At 45.7% G+C, this 27,625-nt stretch overlaps 1 protein-coding gene across 2 annotated transcripts; it reads right to left on the minus strand.

Moving 5' to 3' along the window:
- Positions 1 to 210: 210 nt before the first annotated feature.
- Positions 211 to 27,405, minus strand: PGM1 (phosphoglucomutase 1). Of its 2 annotated transcripts, none has more exons than XM_069788520.1 (11): positions 27,091 to 27,405; positions 12,265 to 12,427; positions 11,842 to 11,988; positions 10,571 to 10,696; positions 9,397 to 9,587; positions 8,808 to 8,962; positions 8,080 to 8,195; positions 4,742 to 4,877; positions 3,119 to 3,302; positions 1,886 to 2,020; positions 211 to 911 (listed from the first exon to the last, which is right to left on the minus strand). In XM_069788520.1, exons 1-11 carry the CDS (start codon positions 27,334 to 27,336, stop codon positions 822 to 824), a joined length of 1,689 nt encoding a protein of 562 aa, XP_069644621.1. In that variant the 5' UTR covers positions 27,337 to 27,405; the 3' UTR covers positions 211 to 821. The 2 variants fall into 2 exon arrangements, with proteins under 2 accessions (XP_069644621.1, XP_009920536.1); XM_009922234.2 differs by lacking the exon at positions 27,091 to 27,405 and adding an exon at positions 16,035 to 16,307.
- Between the last annotated feature and the right edge of the window lie 220 nt (positions 27,406 to 27,625).

Genomic DNA, 27,625 nt, shown 5'->3' on the forward strand with positions numbered 1-27,625 from the left:
GCAGGAAGGTGCAGCTGCAGGGCATTAACATCGAACAGCTACAAGTGTTTCCAAAGTGACCCTCTCTGTGCCCTTGGATAAGATACTGCACATTAATGCCTGCAAATCTGCTTATTCCAAGGATCTTACCATCCACATACGACCAAAGGAGAGCTCATCAAAACAGTCTTTCATTCTTCAAAAAGAAAATAAAAGAGCACTGAACAGTAATTGTAGCCTGTATCACTTTAATATCCTGCAATGCTTGTTATTGCTCATTTCTGTGTGGAGGGTTTGTTGTGGGTTTTTTCTTATACAGAAGGCAAATGGAGGTCAATTTACATAATTTGGTTTTGAAAGGGAAAAATCCACCTACTCGAAAAATACTCAGCCTTAATACACAGCCGTTGCTGATTCAGAGACATCACATTTAAAAGACTATGTATTAACAAGGATAAAGTATTTGTGCTTCTTTTCCAGTAAAGTTTCCAAGAGAGAAAAAAACCTCTGTGCTATTGAAGAATTTAGTCTCTTTGTTATTTCTAGAGCCTTTTGTTTAAGAAAAAAAAAAATACATATGCTAAACCAAAAGGCTGTGCTAATGAGCACCATACACAAATTGCCAGCAGTGCTGTGTGACGCAGAAAAGCAGCACAGCAATGTGCACACAAAGTGCTGACAGGGGCTGGGTTTTATTGTCTATCTTTAGGAGTTCAATAGTGTTCTTAAATACAGAGATAAAATTAATATTCCTCTTTTAGTGACAGATTTGACAATAAAAGGGGAGACAGGCTGACTTCCCTCACTCGGTGTGCACTCCAACACGGTGTCTGACCAAGGTTTTATGTTATGACGGTCGGACCGGTGCGGCCGGTTCTTTCATGAAGCTGTGAAAGTTTCAGTGCAATAGAAATGAGAGGTGCCAACATGACCTGCAGAAAGGAAAGAGACAGCTCAGAACCACGGAGCAGAGCAGCACGCGCAGCCTACGCCCGTCGTGTCCACCCTTTCCTCGCAGGCGTCTGTCTGGTGTCAGCCCGGGACACCCAAAACTTGGCACTGCTGATCAAAGGACTGCTTCAGGTTCACAACGTGAGCTGTGGGACCAGCGAGAGGAAAGGCGCAGTGAGGGATGCAGTGTTACGACCTCATGCAGGTGCAGTGAGAAAACCCAAGCGCAGCTCCGGTGTCGCTGCTGCCACCCTCATCGTGCTGTACTCCAAACTCTGTTGCGCCATCGGCACAGGACAGTTAAACTGTTAAGTTTAGTTTGTCCCTCTCAGAATGTGGGGGTTTTTCCAGTCTTTTTGTCAATAATGGCACAGTAAGTTATGCAAAAAGAGCTCAAAGACTGTTTGCTGGGGAATATAAGATGAGGATTCTTTTCCTCCTGAGCCTATAAGAGAGGTCAACAGCATTTTTAAATGATGCTGTAAAGAATATGTGTTAAACTTAGTACAGAACAGGTCAGCACCATCTTATATACAACTGCATCCTTTTACTCCTATTTATTTGTTTTAAACAAGTATTTCCCACACTTGGTATAGGAATGACCTCATTTTATCCCTAGCAATGCAACACTTCAATTAGAAGATCAGTTCTGGACTGAAGCAGTGTCCTCCCACACCTGCAACCAGGCACAGATGTAACATAAACAGGAAAAACTAATGTGTGATTGCAGGAGCAGCTGTGAGGGATTCTGAATAAGTAACACTTGTTCCACATAGAGCTTTTTTTTTTTTTTTAATAAATCTATTTATACTGGGATTAAAGATACCAAAGCCCTTGCTTCCAAAATACCTAGCACCTCCACATAGCTCTAAGCAAGGCAGTGCTAAGCAAAGATTTAAACTTTTTAGGGAGGTTGGGAGCCAGCAGTGCCCATGACTTGAGATGCAATGCTTACCTGTGGGTCTTCATGTATCTTCTGAGCATCTTTCTCGTAACTGTCGATGTACAGCCGCACAGTTGCTCCAGCACTGCCTGTACCGCTTAGTCTGAAGATGATGCGGGAGCCATCAGAGAAGATGAGCCGCAAGCCCTGGAAAGACAGAAGGGGAGGAGAAAAGCCTCTCAGCTACGTGCCTCTTGGGTACCCAAGGTATTTTCCATGAGACCCAGCGCAGCTATGCCTGACCTGCACAATCCCTGAGCTCCTCCTCTTTAGGGAGCCACAGAAGGCTCCATTATCCTCTGTCCACTTCCAGAGGAGCTAGTGTCCCTCCTAACCCACTCTGGGGAACTTGCTAGAGCTCCTGAGCACTGAAGCACGTTGCTGCTGTAAGGTCCCTCGCCTCAGGGCTTGCTTGGAAACAAGAGCCAGGGACTGCTTCTTTGTCAGACACAGCATTACCAACCCACTTGGTTACCACTTGGTTACCAATTCCACAAAAATAGGACGTAAAGAAAATGCTCCTGTCATCCCACAGGCAAGGCAAACATTCTCCCCATTATTCCTCCCCACTTACTATGCTTCCACATTATGCTGTCAAACCAATCCATCTACAGGACATTTTTACTTCAATAATCTCTGGTGACAGGTTACTCGTCTCACATGTATTTAATACCCCCATGACTTCTGGAGCCTGGAACTCAATCCCCAGTTAGAGCCACTCTGCAATGCTGCCTGCCCTCTTTAGGGACAAGCATGTGCGGAGTGCCATCAGCTCAGGGACAAATGCACCTACGGAGGATTTGCCTGCAGCAACCGGGGGGGTCTAGCGCTGGAGACAAGACAAAACCTGAACGGGAGGGTTTGTGCCTCATGCTCCAGTGGGGTTTCAACACTGTATTCAGCACAGCCCGTTTCTCAGCTGCTGACCCATCGTCCAAAGGATCCTCCTCAACTCCGCTCCGTCACTCCTTCCCCTTCAGAGCGGCTCTAGGGAAGCTCTGCTCTCCCTCCAGGACCTGCTGGGGCTGGAGCAGCCTCCAGACCCTTCACTCTCCAAGGCAGCAATTTCCCTCATGTAGGGCAGGATCCCACCAGCAAACACACAGGCAGAAAATTTTTTCCAAGGGAAAAATGCAACGTGTGACTTTCAAGCAGGTGCAAATGCAACAGACAAAGATTAAGCCCGAAGTACACAGCACAACACCCCTCTGAGGTCACGTTCAGCCAAGGCCAGGCTATGCCCACCTGGTTTCTGGAGACACTTCCATCCACAGGATCATTGTACTCAAAATTATCAGCTTTCTCAACTGTGTAGACTTTGTCACCACATGACAACTGCTTCCCCACAAAGGAGCGGTCAAACATCACAGTCTCCAAATCCTTCATCATTTTGCTAGCTGCATCTGCATCCACCTCTTCATAGTCATATCTACAACCAGTCACCATCAAACAAAAATTAGGAAGGGGAGGCTGTAATGAATAGCAATGTTTTGTGATGCCCTTGTTGAAACACTGCGGTCTGCCCCATAGATGTTCTCTACTCCCTTACTGGAGGAGAGGACAGGAAGAAAAGAGAGGAGGATCTGTGTGCAGCAATATAGCTACGATCTAACACAGATCCGTGGGATACACTTCAACATATCACAGGCATTTGGCGTCAGGAGAGATGAAAGCGCAAATTGTGCTGTCTTGCACTAGGCATATCGAAGACAGAGGGCTAGACTCCAACAACGCTGACTGCAAAGAATTTATTCTAATTCTGCTGATAGGATCTCAGCAGGTTCCTCATAGTAACAATTTTGCCTGAACATCCTTGTGTTTGTCCCCACAGCAAAATGCAGGTGTGATTGCAGCACATGATAACATACCAGTGCCAGCTTTGATCTCATTAACCCAGCCAAGTGAGGCAGCAGAGAGTGGCTGAAGCACACATCAGGATCTGAGACTTTGTACTCTGATTGCCAGTGTGATTTGCGCCACTTTTATTTGCCCGGCTGGCTAGATGAAGCACGCACAGGCTTGCTAACCTGCCTACCATTGCACTTAGCTTGCTATGCAGACATATGTCTGGTGCTAAAAGACTGCCTTTTTATTCTAGACTTTGGCATTTTTTCCACAGGTTTAAATGCCTCAGATGTATGCTGGCTTTGTGTTGGGAGCGGGGGGGAAGAAAAAGGCAAGTTCTTTCATTTGGCAATTTGAGACAGAATTTTCATGTTGGTCTTGCAAGCTGAAAGATTTCTGCCTAATGCTTTCACTCCAGACAGCGTTCCCGCCTCTGCTTATTTGGCTGGGTTGGTTCTCACTCCTTCCCTTTTCACCTTCCATGTCTACTGCAGTTTAAATTAGAGTATTTGGGGGCTGGACAGAAACTCAACCAGGTAAATAATGGCCTAGGGAGCTGGAGCATCCATTCAATAAGACATTGCCATCACTGAAGATACTACAAATTCACTTATGATTTCTGGTCTCAAGAAACCTACTGTTCCAATGGCAAAAAAGAATCTTGTAAGGAAAAAAAAACCTCCATTAAAAGAAAAAAAGATACCTTGGATATATAAAAAGTACAGCCTTTGCAGGCTTTGATACTTACTAGATTTATGTTTAGAATAACAAATCCTAAACTGGACATCATGAGAGGTTAAGGTGAATACCCACTGTTTTATTTCACCCAGATATGTTGCACACTGCAGCAAACTGCTCAGGGAGTTTTAAATTACTGCAACAGGACAAAAACAGCAAGTGTACCGAGGCAGGAACAGCACTGCTGTAGCACATGCTGGTGCCATCAGTGCTGGGGACTCTGACCTTGGAGGGTCGAACACAGGACAGAGGTAAGTGTGAGGTGGTCAGGAGCACTTTCCCCACCTGGTGAAGAAGTTCCTGCCGTATTTCTGCCAGTGATCCTTCATGATGTCCTCCACGCTCTGCTTGCGGGTGGCTAGGATGGACAACCAAGCCAGGACAGCCCACAGCCCGTCCTTCTCGCGGATGTGGTCGGAGCCTGCAGAGAGCCACAGCAGAAACACATTTCCCACCTCCTTTCACACAAGAGTTTCTGCTATGGCCCTACCTTGTTCCCCTCTTCTCCATCCAACTGGCAGCCGTACATACTCACAAATGGAAGGCATTTCATGAGCTCGATCCCTGCTGTATTGTTAAAACAGTTCAAGATATCATCTGCTTTTAGCTATAGCCCAAATAAAACATTCGGCCCCTTTTAGCACACACACACACTTATTGTTCACAGATCCTTAATTCCGTTCCCAAGGAAGTAATGGGGAATGCACAGTAAAAAGGTCATTTTAAAAAAAAAAAAAAAAAAAAAAAAAAGGGCAAATGCAAAGGAACAGCTCAGGAAGGACTAGCATCAACCTCTTCAAGCAGCTGTCATGTACCGTTTGCCAAATCAGCATACTCTGATCAGCACATATTCTGGCTGAGCACCAAGAAAAATGTCAGCCCTCGCTGAGGAAGCCAAACCCTAATGACTCTGAAATTACCCCATGACGGAGAGAAGAGCAGCCTGCTGGACAGCACCAGCCAGCGGGGCTGGCAAACGGCAGCTCAAGGAAAGACCTCGTGCACATGCGGAAACCAGAAGAGCACCTCGTGCCTGCTCTCACTCCCAGGTGCCAGGCACTGAAAGGCTGTGAAAAACCCTGTTTAGACTAGGATTCCTCCAAAACAAGCATTGCACGGAGAGTAGGAAACCATCAGAGGCCAGCCCAGCCTTGCCCTGGGAGCAGACTGGACAGGGGCTGACAGTGGCAGGGCAGGGACCGCACAGCACCCGGGCCCTCGGGAAACCCGAGACGGTGTTGCAAGTTAGAGAGCACCCTGAGCACCTAAATTAAACGAGGGATTAAATGGCAGCCCAGAATACATCCAACCCAGACTCCATGCTGCTGGCTTGCGAGATCGGCGCTGTGCCCCACAGATGCACAACTTCTGAGTCTTATCCTTTGAGCTCTGGAAAACCTCCAAAGAGGTAATTAAGGAAATCCCAAGGAGCCAGGGTACACGTGCTAATGCAGAGAGCTGCCATTTTACCCTCTCAAGAATTGCCAGAGTGGGCAATCATCTGGGGAAAAAGGCTGGGGGCTGGGGCATGGGTTACGTGGCGCTTTACACAAATCCCACTATTGTGGATGCGGTGATAAATTATCCTCACGGTCCTTTACAGCGGAGAGAGCTGTACAGAGGTGATGGAGAGGAATGCTAAATAAACAGAAGTCCCATGTGATGTATCAACTTATTGCTGGAATAAAATACCTAAGAAAGCAAGCAGGAATTCTGTCATGTCGCATTACTCTAATTGCTCCTAGACTCCAGTCCCACCGGTTCACAGTTTGTTTCAATTTTTACTGGGTCTATTTGGCTGCTCCTTCACCTCTCTCCCCTTCAGCACTCACATTCTGTCCGGCTCCAAACAACTCCTCATTAACTTACTATCAAACAACCTTCCTCACCCCTTTTCATTCCTTAAAGTGCCTTTGCCAGATGGACAAACCCCCTTTGCATGGCGGGGGGCATCCAACACTCCTGGGCCCTTTCTTAATCTGCCCCCCCCAGAACTGCTTCAGCTCCTGGCCACTCAGACATGATGCTGCATGGCCAAAATCTCAAACCTCTCTCTCAGCCCCTGTTGCAAATGGAATCCGTCACTTTTATTTGTAGAGTCACTTACCTATTGGGGGGATGGAGAGAAACTATGAGCTCATTCCTCATACGATAAAAGATGGAAACAATTTTAGAGAGCTGCTCATTAGAGACCATCTCCTATCAGCAGCTCCATGAATCATTTGCTGCTTTTTGTTTTTATTTATTTACTGAAATGCTGGTGCCCTCTCATTAGCCAAAGTCTAGCACATAAACTTAACGTATGCTGAAATCATTCAGGGCAAAACTCCAAAATCTTTTTTTACTCATGATTTACTTCAAGATTTCTTTACAGAGATACCACATTTTCTGAAATTCCCCCTTCCTTCCAACCTGAAGCCAAATCCCATGTATCAGAACAGCATCTGATTGCAAAAATATTGCCACTGAAGGCTGCTTCAGCTCCACAGCAAACTGCTTTCAACTGGAGTCTGTGATGCCATTTCCTTAGCTACAGAAAAGCTGGGGCGATCCTTTCAGGTCAAGTTGTGCACCCCAGTTCCACAAAGCACTTAATTTCAGGCATTTGGGGATTTAAGGTCATCCCTGCTCTGTGAGACAGCCACACACAGGCTAAAATGTTCTTCTGAAATATGGAGTGGTGGAATGAAAACACACAAGGTTTGAGCCTGAAATCATCCAACCTAAATTCCCTCAAGACCCTGTGCCTTGCATATCCTACCAGCTGCCTCCAGTCTTCAGAGGTCTTTAGAGAATAGGAAAAACAAGATCTCGGGGAGAATTCAGACCAGGTAAAACTCAGCTTTTGTGCATGAATTAGGTGCTGACCTCCTGCATGCAAGGAAGGTCCTGCTTCCACAGTCACGACGTTAAAACCATGTGGTAGATGCCACGGGAGAACTCAGAAACTGCTGAGGCCTCCCGGGAACACTGCGTGTTTTGAGCACGCCGCTCCGACGCAGAGCAAAATCTGCTCACTTTAACTTCCCTGCACAAATAATAGTTTTGTGTCACGTGCACACCCCTAGTAAATTCCTTAAGATGTTCACTTTGTTTCTCAGTAACCTAATAACTTGCTTAGACTGTTCAAAGGCAAGTGTTAATTTAAACTTTATAAATCATACCTTGTTTTTAGAACAGGAAAATGAGGGCCCTATTAAGCTCAGAGATTTAATAGTGACCTGAAACCTTCCCTAATAAAACTGCATGCTCCAAACCATATTTCTTTCCAGAAATGAAAACATTTAGAAGGTTTTCCTGGCCACCAAGAGTTGAAAAATACATTTAACACTGCACTTAATCCCCATAGACTCAATGACCGGGCTAGTAAAGAGGCCCTTAAACTTCCTGCGTATCTACGTATGCCTTCCTAAGTAACTGAAAGGAGAACTAGCTCTTGCCTGACAAAACTTTTAGCATTGTGTTCGTTTCCACCAGTGATTCTTGCAAGCTCTTTTTTTATTTTATTATTTTAGAAGCATTAACAACTACTCATGAAAGATAAACCCCCAGCTACCCAGCACAATGAAGAACTAAGAGGAGGAATAATACCATCATTGGTGAAATCAGGAACACTGACTTACCAGTACCAAAACTTTCCTCTCCACACAGAGACAGTTTGTTTGCATCCATCAAGTTTCCAAAGAACTTCCAGCCAGTTGGAGTTTCATACAAAGCAATCTTTGTAGCATGGGCCACCCTTTAAAGGTAAGAAGGCTAAGTCACATCACAGCTGGACTCTTAGCGCTCCCATGTGAAATACTGCAGCAGGAGCTTCAGTTGCTACCAAGCATCTCTTTTGGGGTAACACTGAAGGCAGGTCATGCCACTGTTTTGGTTTTCTACAATCAACAAATCTTTGTACAGCAATCCTCTATTTTATCCCAGTGTAACATTTGGAAAATGGGTGGGATGCACAACTAAAGAATAAATATAAACACATAGCTCTTCTAAAGCCCATTTTAAATTGTACATCTCAAAGCATTTCACAAAGTAAGTATCACTATCAAATTAAAAAAAAAAAAAAAGCGGGGGGGGGGGAAGATCATTTGTTTGGGCTTATCTGTAGAGAAAAGAAAGAGCCAAGAGCAGAGCCTAGCTCTGCCATGGCCCCGAACAGGATTTAATTCATTAAACTTCACTGCCTCCCCTGGCAGCCAGCCCGCAGCAGCCCTGGCACTGCTTCACCCTTCAGGCAGACCATGCACTCACTCCCTTCTATAGACATGTGTTAAACCACAAAAAAGGGACAGTCCCCCTCCTTGGCAAGGCTCCCCTCCCCTCTCCCACCACACACAGAGGTAGATGCTACCTATCGAGAGCCCCACTGGTGGGCATGCTCCGGGCAAAGCCACGGACTCCAGTCTGCTGGAAATAAGGGATACTGAAAATATTGGCAGCGATGACAGCGACGGAGTCGGAGGGGTTCACAAAGAAGCCGTGTTTCCCAAGAATCATGTTGCGATCCTGGTGAAGACAAGAGAGAAACAGCTCTTATCCCTGCTTAGCACAAAAAGGCTGCGATGGCAGAAGTTGTTCCACTTGGCAGGTGCAGCCTATCAACGCAACAACTCAGAGAGATTTTTGACTGTACTGAAATAAATACAGAGTTTTGAAAAAGTTAAATAGCAACACCTGTATAGTATTTCACCTTCCTGCTGATTTTTCACAGCTTTTAAAGCTACTTAAATACAGTTTGGACTTCGTTATTAACACAGTAGCCAACTATTGCCATGGTGGCAAACTGCAGCAAGTGGTTCACTTCTATTTGCAATTACAGAAGGGAGAGAGGGAGAAAAAAGGTCTTTGCCTTCATCCTTCTCTGCTTAAAAGCAGCTGAGCCATCACTCCCACACAAATTACTAGAGGGCAAAAAGGTGAATACAGAACAGCCCATTTACCCCGTCTCCATCAAAGGCAGCTCCAAAGTCATACTCTCCCGTCTTCATGGTCTGGACAAGGTCAGCAGCATAGGTTAAGTTGGGGTCAGGATGGTGGCCACCAAAGTCCTCTAGCGGGGTGCAGTTCACCGCTGAATTTGCTGGGGCTCCAAGCTCCTCGCACAGGATCTTCTTCACGTAAGGGCCCACAACTATCACGGCAAAACATGGAGAGGAAAGAGTCAGCCTCTGCCCTCAGGCAGCTCTGCACCAGCCACATAACCACCCAGGCCTCCGATCCGCTCACTTTGGGTTAGTTTATCTGGTTTACTGCACTAAAGCACAAGTGCTCACGCCAAAAGCCCCAAGCAGCACATAGGCGTGCTCAAGCCTGATCCATCCAGGCACACAAGGTCTTGCCAAAGCCAGCTTTTCAGCTGAGGGGCTGTCCCACTAAATAAGTAAGACCACTCGTGGGTTTAGAAGTGAGGATGACCCTATGCCAGCGGCTCAGCGCGTGAGCCAGGACCCCACTGTGAAGGGCTTGTGCACGGAGGTATTAGTACAACAGCCCCATATAACAGAACAAAGTGCATGCGGGATTCATGGATATCCAGCAGTACAATAGGATTTACTGCTTTCAAACACCAATAATGTAGACAATAAAAAATAAGTGAGCATAGGAATGGGAATGTTCTTGAGACAAGAGAAACAAGATGCTAAGAAAGCTAGGGTGCTCCTGAAAATGTCTATTGAAAGAGACTCACAAGCTTGGCTTATATATTAAATTATATAAAACAGTCCAATGGTCCCATTTTTGTACTCAAATATCTATGGGCAGATCTTTGCCTAATTGCTGTGACCTTCATGGGACACTGACTCACGTAAACTCTACCAGGGCAGCATCAGCTCTAACCTCCTCTGTCTCTCAAGTATGGATTAACGTGTGTGAGCCACACAGGATCCTCCCCGAACCCAAACATTTCCCAAGTCCAAACATTTGACAAAAGAAAACAACGTAAAGCCATAAAAAGTTTGCCTGCAAAAAGAAAAATGCAGTATGTTGCAAAACAAGAAATGAATTCACAAGTGACAGATATAAATTCCAGAAAAAAGCTTTCTCTCTGAAGTAGATGGCAAAGCCCCAGGGACACCTGGCCCCCCACGACGCCCCAAACCCAAAGTCCACCCGTACCTCCGTGCATAGCATCTATGCGAATCTTGAGGTGGTTTTTCCCTGAAAGCAGTTCCTTTAATGCATTGAAGTCAAAGATGTTCCTCAGCATATTCGCATAAGCTTCTACTGAGTCCACAATTTCCACTGGGAAAAAAAAGTAAATAGAGACCAACTCTCAGAGTCTGAAATCTTTGCAGAAAAACGATTTTGCTACATGTGGCAGTGTGCTGACAGTCCTTAGTGCAAAGGGCCAAGACTCAGCATAAAGCCTTTAAACATCCCATAGAATCATTTCATAAAGACAATAATAATGGTCCTACATTAATAATTTAATTACAGGCTGTCACTGCTAATCAGGTTACAGACCAAACAGACCAACATAATCCTTAAGACAAACACTGTTCCCAGCTACAGCTCCCTGGACTTCTTCTGAGAGGGTTCAGTTCCACTCTGCTTACCTGGAGACTGGAATTAAAGGAAAAGGAAGAATAAATAAATAACCAGATCTCCAACTTCCACCAAAGTCAATGGGAACTGTGCACCTAATAGTTTGAAAAAGTTGCACCTTTGCAACTAAGAGGCCATATAAACACAGACCCATGAAAACCTCATTAACGTAAAAATCACACTACAGAGAATGAGAGAAATACAAATTTTATAATCTTCTGTTTTTTTTTTTTTTTAATTACAAGCACAGGTCACCAGGAGATGGTAAAAAATACTTGCAGTTAAGTGTTTTTCAATAGTCTTTTTTTAATGTATTTTCATATTTCACTGCTAATCGACAAAAGTCATGTGTGAAATGTAATGGCTTACCCACTCACAGAGACAGCTTTTGTATGTGAAACCATGGGGAAAAAAAAAAAATCAGTTACAAAGATTAAACACTAACATTATAATTTTTAATCAGGAAAATGCACTTTAACTGCAGAGTTGTCCATTTCAAAAGTACATGTTAATGGTAATCTTACAGACAAAAGTCTCTGATTTTAACAAAGTTTGATGGCTCAGATTTACCTACTGAAGTACAACCTTTTTTAGGACAGAAACAATGATATAATTAAAGTATCTACACAAGGTAAGATGCAGGCCAAAAAAAAAAAAAAAAGCCAGGATGACACGGTGACCAGGAGCGATGTCCTTGCTCGGATTATCCAAGAGATGAGAAGGAAAGATCAGAATGGCCACATCTGTCCTTCAGAAACACAAAATGTCCCTGTCTGTTCAAGGCAGGTCCACACTGACTCCACCTGAAATGAAACTTTCCAAGCGGAAGAATAGTTGTTTACCTGTAAATGGTTTAAATTTGTTCTCCAAGTCAAACTGCTGTTTCCCAATGGTGCTCAGGTCCACCTGGAGATCTGGGCAGATTGCATACTCTTCAATTTTCTTGCTGATTTGGAAAATTTTGTCTGTGATACCTTCAGGAGCAGGACCTGCAAGATACAATGGTCGAGGAGGAAGACATTAAAGAATCAGACTGCACGAGAAGTGCACTTCAGAAGTACAGCAAAAGACCTGGAGCTGGGAACACCTCCCTTGGAGAGGAGTATCAGGGTGTGAGGGGAGCAGATCAATCACTTGCTCTGTTTAGGGAAACCCACTGCTCAGGGCACTGAATCTCTGCGATATTAAGACAGTTATATTAGGGGCCAACACAAGAAACAGCCTAACAGAAACAAAGCAAATCAAAATGAACCAAGCAACCTTACCTCCATTGGCAGTATTGAATTTAATGCCAAAATCCCCATTGGGCCCACCAGGGTTGTGGCTGGCTGTCAGAATGATGCCACCGATGGCTTTGATTTTCCTGATGATGCAGGACACCGCTGGGGTGGAGAGAATGCCGTTCTGCCCGATGACCAAGCGGCCAATCTGAAAATTGAAGAGCGAAACAAAGTACTGTGAGTCCCAAATCCTAACACCAGCAAAACCACCAAACCCCAAACACTGGCAACAGGTAACCAGAGCCCCCAGGAGGTGTGCTGATGGCAGAGGTGCCGCTTCTCTGCGAGCAAACAGCTTGTTCCTAGGACGCTGCCGAAGCTCTCCGCTCTCCTCTGTGAAGGTCAGCATCTGACCCCGCTCTGTTGTGCCTTTTTAGCATTTTCCTTTATGAATGCTGCAGCTCAACTGGAAATGGCAGCTTGCACTGAAGGGCTGAGCTTTCCAGAGGCATCTAAACAGCCACCAAAAAAAACAAAAAACCCCCAAACAACAACCCCTTTGGCTATGGTCTCGAAATTTGCTTTCAAAAGACACAATGGGACTGAGAGAAGCCAAAACAAAACAAACCCAAAACAAAACAAACAACAAAAAAAAAATCAAACATCATCACTACTCCCATGGGACCAGCTGCAGATTCTCCTACTCACAGCGGGTAGCACACCTCCTTCCCATAAATTTAGTAATATCACCGAGATTAAATCCAGACCAATGTGCTAAGCAATACAAGGTAATCAGGATCCAGTTGCTGGAGTTCACGTAATAAAACAGAAGATGAATATTTTTCTGGAAGAACATGCTCCCTACCATAGCCCCCAAATGAGGTGCCAGAGATTTAAAAAAATACGAGACTACTCTCCATCAACTGAGGAGATTAGACCCTGTATACGACTGAGAAAAGAGGAGGAATTTCATTCAAACACAGCATAAACCAGAAAACAAAAGGCAGCATGCCCAGACTGAAGGTCCACGTTCGGTGCTAAGCCAAGAGGACTGGATGACTGTGATTCCTCTCCTGCAGCACTGCCTGGTGCTAAGCTCCAGCTTTGCTGCCGATCAGTTATTACATGCTACAGCTGTCACAGACCAGCTGGGCAAGGAAGGCGCCGCTAAAAGAACTGCACCTCTAGCAAACAAGGAGCAAAAATGTGAAACAGCAGTTTATAAACCCAAAGTGAATGCCCTTCTTTCAGCTGGCCATGGTAGCTAATGTTACAGCCCTCACAGTGCCTATCTACCAGGCTGTCTGCACTAGTTTATTACACCATACATTTAATTTGAAGTAGCCCAACCTACATGGGTTTTGCTTTTTTTCCCCATTCTTACACCTTGTCTCGTGTTTTATTCCAGCCTCCAAGTGTTGCTCCTTCAATTTCACCGAGAATTAATGCAGTCTCCAGGAAGCTCCTCTAGAACTTCATCTTTTGTTTCCCAGGTTCGTTTCAAGGGTCACATTCAGCCGCAAAGGCCCCTCTGCATCGCTGCTCTGCCAGGCCTCGCACGCAGCTCAAGGGATGCTGCGAAGGACTGGCAAAACAAGGGGGTTTCCCTTCCAAACCACGCAGCAGCTGCAGGAGAGCTGGGTGAACACATCAAATCCGTTGTCCTTACTCTACTTGTCCTCCCCACACACCTGAACTGCAGCTTTTGCATGTGCATTGCTGCTCCCGCAGCGAGGAAGGAAAAAGAAGAAAAACTTGTCTCCATAACAAGCTGCTCTCTGATTTGGGGTCCTCCTTGGCTTTCAGAGGTTTTCAGCTGTCATTCCCCCCCATCCAATGCTAAATCCTTTGTGGTAACTACTGGAAAAGGTTGCTCAGTGTAGCAGCGTGCTGAGCAATTTACACTTAATCTTTTTTAATTCTCTGGAATTTCTTATGAGAATAATCTAAGGATGTAATGATGCAGAAATACCTTTCACAGAATGCTCAAAACAGAGCCATTCACAAACAGAGCCACTTTGTGCAGCAATTTTGGGTTACAGCACTTTGAAGCAATCCAGGCAACACTCGCACCCTGGTTTTACTGAAACCCCCACAAAGATACACACGGGCAATAGAGGAGACCTCCTGCAGCCCCCCGTCCTCCCCCCAGCATCACAGGCTGATGCTTTCACACTGAAAACATCTTTTCCAGCCCACGGAAGCTGCTGTCTACAGCTCCACCGTGTCATCAGCACACCCTTCCAGTCCTCCTTCTGGAAAAGAGATGCATCACAAGATGCACCAATCCTATATACTGTGCCACAGCTACAGTCTCCGAATAGAGACACTTCTATTTATACAAGTCAGGTTAAGTGGACAAACTACCTTGGTCATTTCCTTTGACCAAATAATCATCATTTAAAACATGCAATGTGATGCTACCGACATAGCAAGTGTGCTTGGCACAATTTGGAAAACCTACTGATCCCACATGCGTAGAGGTAACAGCATACATCTCTGCTACACACCAACAAAGAGATTTTAGCATACTCAAAACACAATATGCATGCCCTCCTCGTGGCTTTTTATATTTGAAAACATCCTTGGACTCATCCCTTCTATTCTGTAGAGCAAGATGAGCACAATGCTGATAGACACAAGTATTAGCCACACTGTATAAAAACAATCAATGAAAAATACCAAAACCAGCAGCAAAACTATATTTTAGCCAGACATGGGCCACACTGCTGGAAAGAAATGCATAAGAAAAGTCTCAGCTGGTGAAGATCAGTCTAATCTCACCTTTACCAGCAGAAAATCTGTCCTAGTGTCAAACAGTCCAAGCAGCAGACCTGGCTCTTTGTGCACATTTTCCAGCTCTTCTGCTCAGCCCATACACTGACTTAAGAGGAATACCTTAATTTGCAATGCCAAAAGAATTTTTTTTTCCAAAACAGAAAATATGTACATTTTAAAAAAAGAAAAAAAAAAAAACACCAAAAAACAACACCTCTCCTCCTATTCATCTGTTCCTTACAAATTACCCTGTTGTGATCAGCTAAGTTTTTCTGTCAAACGAACTCCTAAGAGCCAGGTCTCTTAAAGTTTTGCTCTGCACTAAGAGATCCAGGACAGATAGCAGAGTCACTTCTTATTAAAAAGCAAAAGGAAAACCTCAGTGCCCAGAGTCTTGCAGTGCATGAACCGTGCTCTACTGCAAACAGACAAGCCTTCTGTTCCACTTCCCAAATAGATTTCCAGCACAACCAGAGATCACTGTAAAGGTTGCCACTCACTTGCTAACTCATCTTATTTCAATTTTCAAAGGCTCTCAGAGTACTTATCACATAGCCACAACTTACACCTGCCAAGAAAAAACAAACCCTGTGTTTTGCCTTTTCATTTGCTGAGCAGCTCAGACCAATGCTGAAAGAGCTTCTGCTGCGCTGCCATTGAACAGTGAGCCATGGCTCTACCAGTTCTTCACTTCTTAACAGTATCAGGGTTTTATGATCTGATGGAGGGACTATGAAATCCACAGATGCCAAGAGCTTGTGGCATGTCAAAACACAAAACGAGAACACACAAAAACCCAGCAGTATTTATTTTCTTTGCTGCATGTGTATTGCCACATATTTCTATCCAACTGCATCACTTAGAAGTGAAAAAACAGTAATTTCTGTACTATCAAACTCATTTTCCATTAAAAAGTTAACTATTAGCAGTTGAATAAAGTCTGGGGCAATTAAATCTCATAGTGACTAATTTATTATGGTTTTCTGCATTCATCAGCTACACAACTATAGGAATTTAGTCATTTAACATTTACCAACCCCATTGGCAGCAGCCATTTGGACTATCAGTTCCACTGCAGACTTATTAAGGTATCTCCCATCACCTCCAACTACCATAGAAGATCCTTGTCGATCTCTTAGGTCTATGGAAAAAAATATACTCTGGATAAAATTCTGCAAATAGTTCATCTTGGATTCAAAATAAAAGGTCTTCTTCCGTAATCCACTGGTTCCTGGTTTCTGATCGTTATAAGGAGTTGTCGGCATGGTCAACAGAGGCAGAGGAGCGTCTTCCATGTTCTTTTTTCATACAAATGCATTTAAAAAGTAAATTATGCAAAATACAAAAATCAATCTTGACACCAGCAATGGCCCACCTATTACACAGAAGTTCAGTGAAGTTGTTGAGCACCCAAAAATAGCTCCTTGAACCTTGAGCTGAATGTGGTTTCTGTAACTGAAGACGTTTCCTTGCACTTGTTGTGGAGGATCAATGTCACAGAGAATACACAATTCCACGCTGCCGTCCCTCACTGAAACGGCTGGGAAAGGATTTTGGTCTTCTTTATCACCTTCTGTTTTCCACAGGCACAGCTCCTTGCCATTCGGCGCGATCACCCACTGGAGCCCAGCACCATCAATCCATCCGGTTCTCCCTTAGGGCAGGGGCGACTGGGGAAGCGGCAAGCAGCTCAGCCCTCTGCTCGGATGCACCGACGTGCTACCCCAGCGCGGAGCCCAGGGTTTTCGCCAGCCAAGCAGATCTGCACGGCAGCGCCAGGCCGCTGGCCGGGGCCAGCCGGCTGGCTGGAGGTAAGCCTCCAGCAGGCACGGCAGCACTCTGCTGGAGTTATTTTGCAAAGTCTGATGAGTTAAAGGTCACTCTTAAAATGGAAGGCAACAGATCTGTTACCTACAGTTTGCTCATACGACTCCTGCTTTGACAACCTGACTTCTCCATGGGCTCCCTCTCAAACACAGGGACGTTACGGACGATGAACAGCGGATCAACCTTTGTTCAACTAAGAAAAACCCAGAGTAGCTAAAAATCCACAAGAGCAATGGTTTCAACTGAATACCCACACAATTCTCACCAAGGGCAGTATATGCAACCGGAGTTATTAAAAACACAAAAAACTACCAGATGTTTTGGAAAACTGCATCTGATAAAGCTATTTGTTTTGCAGCAGCTTAAACAAATACAGAAGAGACTCAGATCCCAATAAACTTATGAAGCATCATGTTCCTGAACATGGGGAAGGTAACTTTGAATGCTAGATGAAATCAGAGTTTCCTCCAAACCTCTTCAATAACATTCAGAGTCCTCTGCCCAAGCTGCTGGAAACAATTTATAGATATTACTGGAGCAATTAAAGAACATACACTTTGTAATGACTCAGTTTGTCCCATTATTAAAAAGCAGGGGGGGAAAGGTGACATGTACACAGCTGAATTGTGACAGTTTACAAAGGCACTCACGGGACTGTTTCCTGAGGTGCCAACTCTGTCATTGCTCCAACAATTGACAAATTTTCTTCCAAGGGGTAAAGAGATCCTGTTATATACATCAGTATGTTGAATCCAGCTGGGTAACTTGTATGAGACTGAGGGGAAACCTCATGACTGAAGGCAGAAAAACACCTTTGGAGAGAGAGGCTCTACCTGAGCAAAGGCATCAGCCAGATCCTGCAAGGGAGCCGAGCAGCCAGGTGAGCTTCCTAGGGAGGGAATTCAATTCCCAAGGAAGTGGAATTTAATTCAGGTTTAATCTGAGAAAGCAAAGCTCTTTGAGCCACCTGCAGGAAGCCTAAAGGCTGCTGCCCCACACAGCCACCTACCCAGGCTTGTCCAAGGGGCAAGCACTGGCTTAGACAAAAGCTGGGACATTGCAGGGCGCTGGCCTGAACACACTGCATGTGAACCGAGCTGCCTGATCCATCCAGAGCCCTCTTGTCTCAGAGCCCCAGAAGCCATCCGTTTCACATGGGCTCAGAATTTGATTCCTTAATTCCTCTCTTTTCCCCACCAAACCACACTGAAGCATGTGTACTGCAGAACTAGGATGACACGTACTTTACACCAATAGTGAGATTGCCTGGGATATGCAGCTAGAAACAACTGGTTTGTATTTGATACATCCATGCTATTTCAGCATCCTGCAGCTGAGATGCCCTTTATTTTCATGCAAAGGCACAGGTTTCCCTCTAGTGGCACAGAAAACAAAATCCAGCTCCCAAAATGAGCTATGGGGAGCCTCACATGAGACAGTCGCCTGGCAGGAAAAGGCCTAAGCAAGCTCTTTCCCTTCTTATTCCCAGCAAAATAAACTTACTGCCCTACAAAATGCCACAGCATTAAGTGACAGGAGGACAGCACAGGCCACCTACCAGCTCCCACAGCTGCAGGGAGGAGATGCACACGGACTTACTGGCAGGGAAAAGGCCTATGGAGGGTTAGGAATTTGTGCATGTAATTCAGTGCACATGTACTAGACAGAGGAATCAAACTAAACTAAGCTGGGGAGGAAGGTGTTGGTCATTAGTGCCTGCTTATGTACATAAAATGGAACACGCTCTATCAAATGAAATATAAAATTCAGTGATGAGCTAGTGCATGTAAAGCATAGGGACAAGAATGGCATATCCACCAACCCCGCCTTTGGGGCGCTCACCTGGTCCCAGGGTTCTCCTGCAACACGTGCATCGCTATTTGGGATAAACTAAATCACCAGTAATTGGCCAAAAAGGCTGGTATAGGGGTTGGTGATCACACAGTTGCCAGAAGATTCAGAGGTGCAAAAAGCTCACCAAAGGTGGATCCTGTCCACCTGAAGGACTGGAACAGAGACTGGGGAAGGATCATTTGATCTGTCATCTGGGATGGATGACTCTGATCATTACAGATCACTTACAGGCTAGAAAGGAATTCAGCAGGTCATCTGCTCTCTCCCCAGAACTGGTACAGCATCAAATACACCTAGGGCATCCTCCAGAAAGTGGCTATAACTTGTTCTTGAAATCTTTTTCTCCAGGTAAACTGTGCCAGTACATAATTAGCCTTGCAGTTAGAAGTGTTTTCCTACAATCTCCTGGACACCTTCCTTGCTGTGGTTTAAGTCCTCCTGAGCTGACACAGAAAACAAATGGATCATAATCCTCTTCCTGACAACTTCTCACACGTTAAAAAAAAAAAATCCTTTAGCATATAGACTCTGAGTGCCCTCTCTTTGCTACAGTAAACAACCCCAATCTCTTTTCCTCTTCTCTCTCCCTAACTTTTCATTATGGTCATGTTTCCTAGGTCTCTTACTCCTCATGGCAGCCAGAGGTGAAGGTGTTTCCCCCTCCAACCAGCCAATCTGCTGTAGGCTGGGACATTTGCTAGCTTAGGTCCCCTTTTACTGTCTTGTACTTCAGACGTAAAAGAACAGAGTTAAAACTATGTTTTAACTAGTACTAACTAACTAGTACTAAATGTTGACTTTGGTTAATGATAAAAAGACAAACAAGACTATTTTGAGAAGACTTAAGCCTCACTAAAATATTGCAGAGCACGCAGCTCCACCCTTGGCTCAATACTGCCGGTCCCTGCCCCATCCCCTCTCCTCCTCCGTGAGCTCTGCCGTCTTCCCTCATCCCACCCACTCCAGACCGTGGCTGTCTGGAGCCTTCCCCAAGCCTGGGACCAGGCAGGCGGGCTCTCCCAACGTACCACTCTGACACTAACCCATCCTCTGCACAGCCTTCCTCCAAGGTACAATCTTATATTTTGACGTTCAGTCAAGCAAAATAGTTGTGGGGGGAACCCACTGTGCAAAAGCCAGACTGAATAGTAATTCTCTCTTCTCATCCCCTGGAAACACCCTTGGGTCAGGCATCTCCAAGGCCCACGATGCCTTCTCCTCCATGAGCAGCCCTTCTTCTCGTCTCCTTTCAGCTTCTTCCCATGCCTCTTTCTCACACTTCTCTCTCCCCATTCGGTGGGCAGATAAAGTCAATGTACCTCACTGTAGGGCTGTGTTTAGATGCAAACTTTTTCCTGCTTCCCGAGAATTTTTCTGACAGCAACCATATGGCAACAGGCATTATCTCCTATGCTCTTTTTCTGTGATTAGTCAAAAAGTTACACTGCATGAAACCCCAGGGGAACAACGGGAGTCAAATCAGGTATTTTACACTTATTTTGCAACTTTCCTTTGAGACAGAAATTGCATTTCCCTAACTCCTGCCCACAGAAAAGTTCTAGTCCCTGCACTGCTGCCTGCACACTCACCGTAAGAGGGTGCCAACAGCCCTGAACAACCCTGCTGTTCAGCTGCCAAAACCACGTACTTTCTACCCGAGTACAACTCCGGTCCAGGGAGCCACTGCTCTGTCTGTGACATTTGGTAATGCCAAGACATACGGAGCCAAAGTAAAATAAATAGACCAACTGCAAGCCTATTAGTCATAGAAGGAGTGCTGCTCCAACTGCAAAACTCTGTTTCCATATGAATGAATTAAAAATCTACATTTTGAAGTTGCTGTAGAGATTCCAGAGAGGCAAAATATCTGGCACCATCTTGATGGCATGAGTGCACATACATGCAACCACGTACATACAAGTCACTGCAGAAATAAGAAACACTGTTCTGTACCTACATTGCACCCCAGTTAAAATTAAAAGACAAGCCAGATGGGTGGCAGAGAAAGGGTTCTGCAGGGCTAGGGATGGAACCACCATCTGCAAGGCTGCTATAGATCCCATGGACTGCTATTAGATCTCGTGATGGGCTCCAGGTTTGTCACACTGGTAAGGGCCGATCCTCCCTTTTCCAGAAGGACACACCAATGACCAAGATTGCGAAACTTTCTGTTCAAAGGTCAGCTCTTCAAAGCACACCCAAATCTGCATATTACCTTGGACTGCCCTGGCATTTGCAGTCCTGCCCCTGCACAGGGAGGAGGGAGAGGGATTCCAGCTGGTTTACCTCGAGCAGACCCAGGAATGCTCCAGATTTCCAGCCCCAGCCTGCTGAAAGATAGCCCCTGTCCCTGGATCCTCTTAGAAACCAGCACCTGAACCCAAAAAATCCAGAATTACAAAATGCAGTCAATGTTGTGGAGCAGAAGGAGGCACTGGCTGGCTCAGCCAGATGCCAGCTTGAGGAGCAGAGACATACCTGGTTAAACCTTGTGGGATCAGGGACAGAAGCTCTGGTCTGAGGTGTAGAGAGCCAAGCTGCTGTCTGTTAGCATGCCAATAACCCACAATACATATACGTGATGGTGAGGTGGCTATACATAGCAGGGAGTAGCATCGATAGAAGGGGAGAGAGGGAGATGTACGCAAGCATTTTCTCACAGACTTACTAAGATGTGCTAGAGAAGCCTCGTCTGTGGGCCCGGGGATAAAAAGCGGCTGAAGTACAGTAGCAGGAAAGAGGGCTAGAAAAGCTGTGGAGAAGTCACCTAGACCCTGCCCTAGGCAAGGTCAACCCTACCCAAACCATTCTCATTAGAGGCTTTCCCAGGCAGAGGTTCAATGACCTCCCCAGGCAACGTGCTCGTTTCATTAGCTGTAAGCTTCCAAAACACTTTCTAATGGCTAACCTAAACCTACGCTGTTACAATTTTAATTCTTGCCCTATTCCCAGAAGGCCAGAGAACAATTTGTTACCCTCCTCCCTACAGCATCAGGGCAGACTGTCAGCATGCTTCCCCACCTCTCCGCTAAATTCATTCCCTCCTCACTGGCCCCATCTGCCCGACCTCAGGTCATTCCTGCTAGAGTCTCCCCCAAGCACACTGCATCCTCTCTGAGGGGTGGTACCCCAGATCGGGACTTACATTCCTGCTGAGACTTTATTTCCTGGGTTTCACTTACAATGACCTCATTTAAAAATCTAGGAATGATGGTTGTTTTTCTGGATAACTGGATGATACTGCCGACAGCCTTTGTAGTCTACTCATCAGGTCTGCTTAGTATGTTACTCTGCAACTTGTACTATGATTATAAATGTACATATTACATTTGTATTTTATTACTTCTGCCTATGCATCCTTCTTTGCACGTCTTCTTACTGATACCCTATGTTATTTCTGGTTATTTCTAAGATATGTTCCAGTTCATCATTTGAAACATCAATCAATATACTGGCTAGCTCAGAGAGAACCATGGCAGGATGGCAAGGAGTGCATTTCTTGATCCCGGTGCAGCTCAATCTTGGCATAAGACATATAGGTAGCACCTATTTAGTCCAGCTCACCTATCCCAAACTTTGCCTTGACAAAAAGAAGGCATTAGACTCCATCCTGCTGCCCTACCAACACAGCCAGAGCCGAGTTTTCTGGTTATACAGAGTCATTGTTCCAGGAGATTACAGTTAAACCCCCGCTAGTATGAATTTCAACTCTCTCTGCTGGATTTGCAGAGATTAAATGCAAAGCACCTTAGCTCTTCCTTTGAGCAGGAGTTTCGTTATTGTAGAGTTTAAAATTCCAAAAAGGCACTGAAACTGGACAACCTGGCCACTGCCTTAATAACCTTCAATTGTAAACTGATATAAGCCAATTAGCTTTACAGGCAAAAAGAAGCTTAAGCTAGTGTAAAAGCAGTCTCCAAGCGGAAGAGCTGCTGCATGCATGGCTGTCTTCTAAACCCACCATAACCTGAAGCTAGCATACATCTGCATGGGAATGCTCATGGCACAATCTATTTCCTCACTTCAGATATCACATCTCTATTTCCCCTCCTGCTTCTGAGAAAAACAGTAACATAAGAAAGACCAGAAACTGAGTTTTTTCTTAATGGCCTATAGGATCTAGCATCACGGCCTCTAATTCTGGTACACAGGGATTGTATTTTGGAAGAACTTCCTTTACGATCACTTTAGTTTGATGTTTCTAATAGCAAGAGCTTTTACTTAAAGAGAAGATCTGACCCTGAGGACTGAGGGAGTCCATTCTTCAGGATAACGATGCCAATTGCTGAGTGGACGAAGGTCTGTAAACCAAGAAGGCTAAGGCTGACTGCAGTGCTGTGCGGAGCCAGGAACAAGCAGAAGAGATATTGGTAACAGGTTTCTTAAAAACTAGACAAGAAAAACAAGTGAGGCTGAGATAGGGGTGAGCAACAACTAACACTTCCCACCAGCATGCCCAAAGCAGATCACAGACATGCCGGTCCTACTATGCCCCTTCCACAGCTGGGATGCTGAAGCCGAGAACACGGGCACACTCTAGTTGGGACCAGAACATGGCTCTCCAAGCCAGCACTGCACCATACTGCTTATTATAGGCTCAGCGGCACCATCAGAACGGGAACTGGTCTGGAGGCTATGGCAGAACAGCACAAAGAAAAAGGGAGCAGAGCTACAAAAGTAGAGCAGTGGCAAATAAAGAGCTGCTGAGCAATGCAACACAATTTAAACACTTGGGTTTCCCTGGGACAATTGAGTGGGGAAAAAGGTTAACAGCAGCCAAGCCAAGAAACCAAACTTCGTAGGGTAGAGAGCAGTATTTCTAATAAAAGCACTGTTTGTCCTGCAGCAGTAAAACAAAACCAGGCTAGTATTTAATATGCAAAGCACTGCCTGGCATTCAAAACACCTTCAAGCGATTTGCTTTAATGTAGCTACTTTGCAGCACTTTGAATTCTGTTTATTTAAGAAGGAACCAGGGGCACAGTAAATTTGTTGCATAGCGGGTGACAGAGAATCAACCTGGTGCTAGGTATATGATCAGATCTAGATTTATAGCTTCAATTCTGTAATTTTTGCATGCTTTTGACAAAAAGCTATTGTACAGCCACAATTCTACTCTGACAGGTGATGCTCCGACAGGAGCTTCTAAGATTTTATTCATGTAATTAAAGACTCAGACGCACTAACTCTGTGGGAGTAACATCAAGGAAACCTGGCACAACAGACCAAAACAAAGCAGGCATGCTACACTGGATGCCAACTGAGAATGGTAAAACCAACAAACTCTATTTTAGTTTACTTATATAATGCAAACTTATAAATAGGATAAACACTCCTTAATCACGCAACTACAAATTGAGTTATTGCTAGTCAAATATAAGTACTTAGTTATGTATTAACCATTTCTGATGGAAACAAAACAAAAACTTGCTTTAGTATCCTTTCCTTCTACATTGTAAAACTAACAATCAAACTGTGGTCCCCAGGTTTCTCCTGTGGCCTGAGAGGACCACTCAGCCAGATATTAAAAATCACATGATTTTACATTATTAATCCAAACACCTCTTACTCCATAGGACCAGAAATACAGTTTTCCAGAACTTGCTTTGGGACAGGTGGCTGGCTGACTTTAGATGAGTGAATAGAGCCTGGCATAACATACCTTGTCAATCAAGCAATCAGAAAAGCTAAAACTTCTTGTTTTAATTTCTATCACATTCTTACTATACCTATACACCATTCCCCCTTACATGCGTTGTAATAATCATTCTGTTACAGACAAAACGGCACTGGCAGTTCAGGTGTCCAGACAGGGCAGTGCAGCCACCTCTGGAGTTTTCTCTGTATTACTCAGTATTTCTCAGCATGAGACTACCAAGTCTTTCTCTGAGACCTGGCTGCTGGAATTAGGAGACCCCCAGGAGCCCCAGCACTCAGACAATACCACAGTCTCCAGGAACAAGTTACCACGTGTTCCCTGTTCCACAGTACCCCTTCTTACTGGTTAACAGAAGTAGTCCACCCTTCTCTTTGAAGGGTAGGCGACTTCCAGTTACTTCACATTTATTACGAAGAAACAGGATATTCATAGGCTCTTACTCAACTACACTGTGGTAATTATCAGGGAACTAATACTTGCAGTTACAGAGAAAAACCACAAAGCAAGCATCCTAACCATTCCAAAATAGGAAAGCAAGTACATAGAAATTTATTAAAAACTAGCATTTTGCATTTGGTAAAGAAACTTTCTATTTTTAGTCACCTCATTTCTTGGGACCTGATGGTTTTACCATTCTTGAGTTTGGCAATACAATACTTGCACTGTCTTACATAGGCCAGTGCCACTAAGACTAAGCCAGCAGTCATATGTCAAGTTTTCAATGGCTCTATGTTCAGGCTTTACCTGCTGTTTATTTATTAAAAAATTTGGGGAATATTTTGCTCTTCTCTTCAGTGCTCCCTTACGAGGTCTTTTTCACCCTCTTTTTCAAATGGGATACTTAGATCTTTCATTTTGCGGTGCTTTTGACCTGCCAGTCCTCTTTGAATCTCGGGGGCGTGGAAAGTGGGGGGCTAACTCCATGGCACTCTACAGCACTCTGGCAAGCCTATACCACTACCTCTGTCCTGCTACAACAAAGGTATAGAGAACCTGCATCAGTAGGTGACTGGTAACGCTGTAATGTTGCTAAAGTTTTGCTTGAAATAGTCTAACATTTTGTCTCAGGCCATGGCCATTACCTTGCTTTATAAATTAATGATTCAGAATGAAAAGCTTTTAAAGTAAGACTTCTCAATTTGTATATTAGCGTCTTGGCTCTTAACCCACATATTCTTCTACCTGTTTTCTTCCTCTACCTCCCATTTCCTTTCTTGCTTTTCCAGAACATTTTTCTGACTTCAGAGCCAACTCTGTCCTAGCACTCTGAATTCACGCGGACAAAATACTACAAGGCAAATGCCCATTAGCAAGTCCGCCCCTTGGGACCTGCTTCTGCAACTCTGGCAGCAAGCTCAGCACTGTAATGCTGCACGTACACGAGTGTCTGCACGATGAGGATTTGAGCACTGACTGGCCCTCGACCCTCTCCCAAGAAAGCACCTAATCAGACCCCAGCATGGTTTTACCTTCAGGCCCTTTCTTATTTCTGGAATCGAGCCGAGGTGTAGATGACGGAGAACTCCTCGGTGCCTGGAAGGCTGCCACATCCCACCAGGCCCTGGGTGCATACCCAAAAACCTGTACAAACTAAGGCTTTATCCCAGGAAACAAGTCTCCCACTCTGCTTATTCACAGGGATCCAAGATGCTGTCTGTGCATGCAGTCAGGCATGAAAACTGTACGTTTCAACTCCAAGCCTTTCTTAGAACAAATAAACAAACCAGTGTCTGCTGCTTTTCCCGTCAGGGAAGGCTGCACTATCCATCGCTTCCACAGATGCATACAGCAAGGGCGGTGCTGCTAAGGGATGCTGGGACACTGACTGAAAGTTGACCAGCTACCACAAATCACAAAAGACCAATTTCTGCATGGCTTAAAAAGAAAGTTATTTGCTTCTTTATGCCATAAGAAGGCAGCGATCTCAAATTAATTTTGTTTTTTTTTCTTAAGAAGCCAGGCATTTAAGGGCATTGAGGCACCTGACTGCCACTGGGAAGCTGAAACAGGTAACCCTAAGGTTTCACCCTAATGTCCAACCCTAACCACCAAGCATCCTCAGCCCACTCCCTCCTTGTTGGTCTATGAGGAAGCAAGTTTGCTGCTGATGAGGAGGAGTCAGGCGTCCCAGGAGAAAGGGATGTTTTTCATTTGGAAAAGACCAAATGTAGGGAAAGGCCTCCCTTTGCAAATTCAGCTTCAGGGCGGCTATTCCTAACAACATCACATTCCCTGCTGGGCTTCTCTTGGGCTGACCAAGTGACAGGACCAAGACCAATCCCCAGGGACGAAGACTCGGGCAGCAAGACGTAGTCCAGCGTGGCGGAACGAAACGCTGCTCCCCACCCAGCACACCTCACCGCCAGCACGCCGTGCCACTGGTTTGTGCTGTTAACTGGAAAACACAACCGTCGCCCGAAGCAAGAAAAAGCAGTAACAGGAAAGCTGCACTTGCTTCCTCACCTCCGCGCTTGCAGATACCCGATTGCAACCGCACGTATCACAGGGAGATAAAACCACCGGGCGATTTTGTACTGCGTCAAACACGACCTGAGCCTCGTCAGCTCCTCTACCGTTCCCCGGCTGACTTCCACGCCACGGACACGCAAAGCACCGGCGATTTCCCAATTCCTGCTGCCGCTGTCAGCTCGCACGCCCCCCCCCCCCCCACCTCCCCGGGCAGCGGGACCGAACGGGGCGATACCGTTTCCCCGCCGAGAGGCGAAGGTAAACGCCGGGGAGCGCGGCCCTACCCCGTTGGCGGCGGCGATGCGGACGATGAGCTGGATGGCGTCCCTCATGTAGAAGCGGCCGTCCCCCCCCACCACCAGCGTGGCCTCTTGCCGCTCGGCCGGCGGCACGGTGGCCAGGATGCTTTGGATGAAGTTCTCGGTGTAGTTGGCATTGCTTTGGAAGACGGTCACCCGTTTACGCAACCCGCTGGTACCGGGTTTCTGATCGCCGTACGGCTTGGTCTTTACCGTCACGATCTTCACCATGGCCGGCCGCCGCTGCGAGTTCCGGGCGGCCGCGGGGAAGGGAAGGGAGCGGAGCGGAGCGGAGGGCGGGGGGACCCGCAGCCGGCGCCGGCAGCGCTCCCGCCCCGCCGCCCGCCCCTTAAAGGTGCCGCCGGCCCCGGGAGACAGCGCGGGGGGGGGATCCCTCCCTCCTTCCCTCCCTCCCTCCCCAGCCTCGTACCGGCGGTCGGGAGGAGGCGAGACGACGACAGGCTTTCCCGCCGAGCCGCGGATCTCTGCGCCGGGGGCTCTCTCCGAGGCCGCCCTGCCA

Source organism: Haliaeetus albicilla, chromosome 8, assembly GCF_947461875.1.
Source record: "Haliaeetus albicilla chromosome 8, bHalAlb1.1, whole genome shotgun sequence".
In the NCBI taxonomy this organism is placed as follows: domain Eukaryota; kingdom Metazoa; phylum Chordata; class Aves; order Accipitriformes; family Accipitridae; genus Haliaeetus; species Haliaeetus albicilla.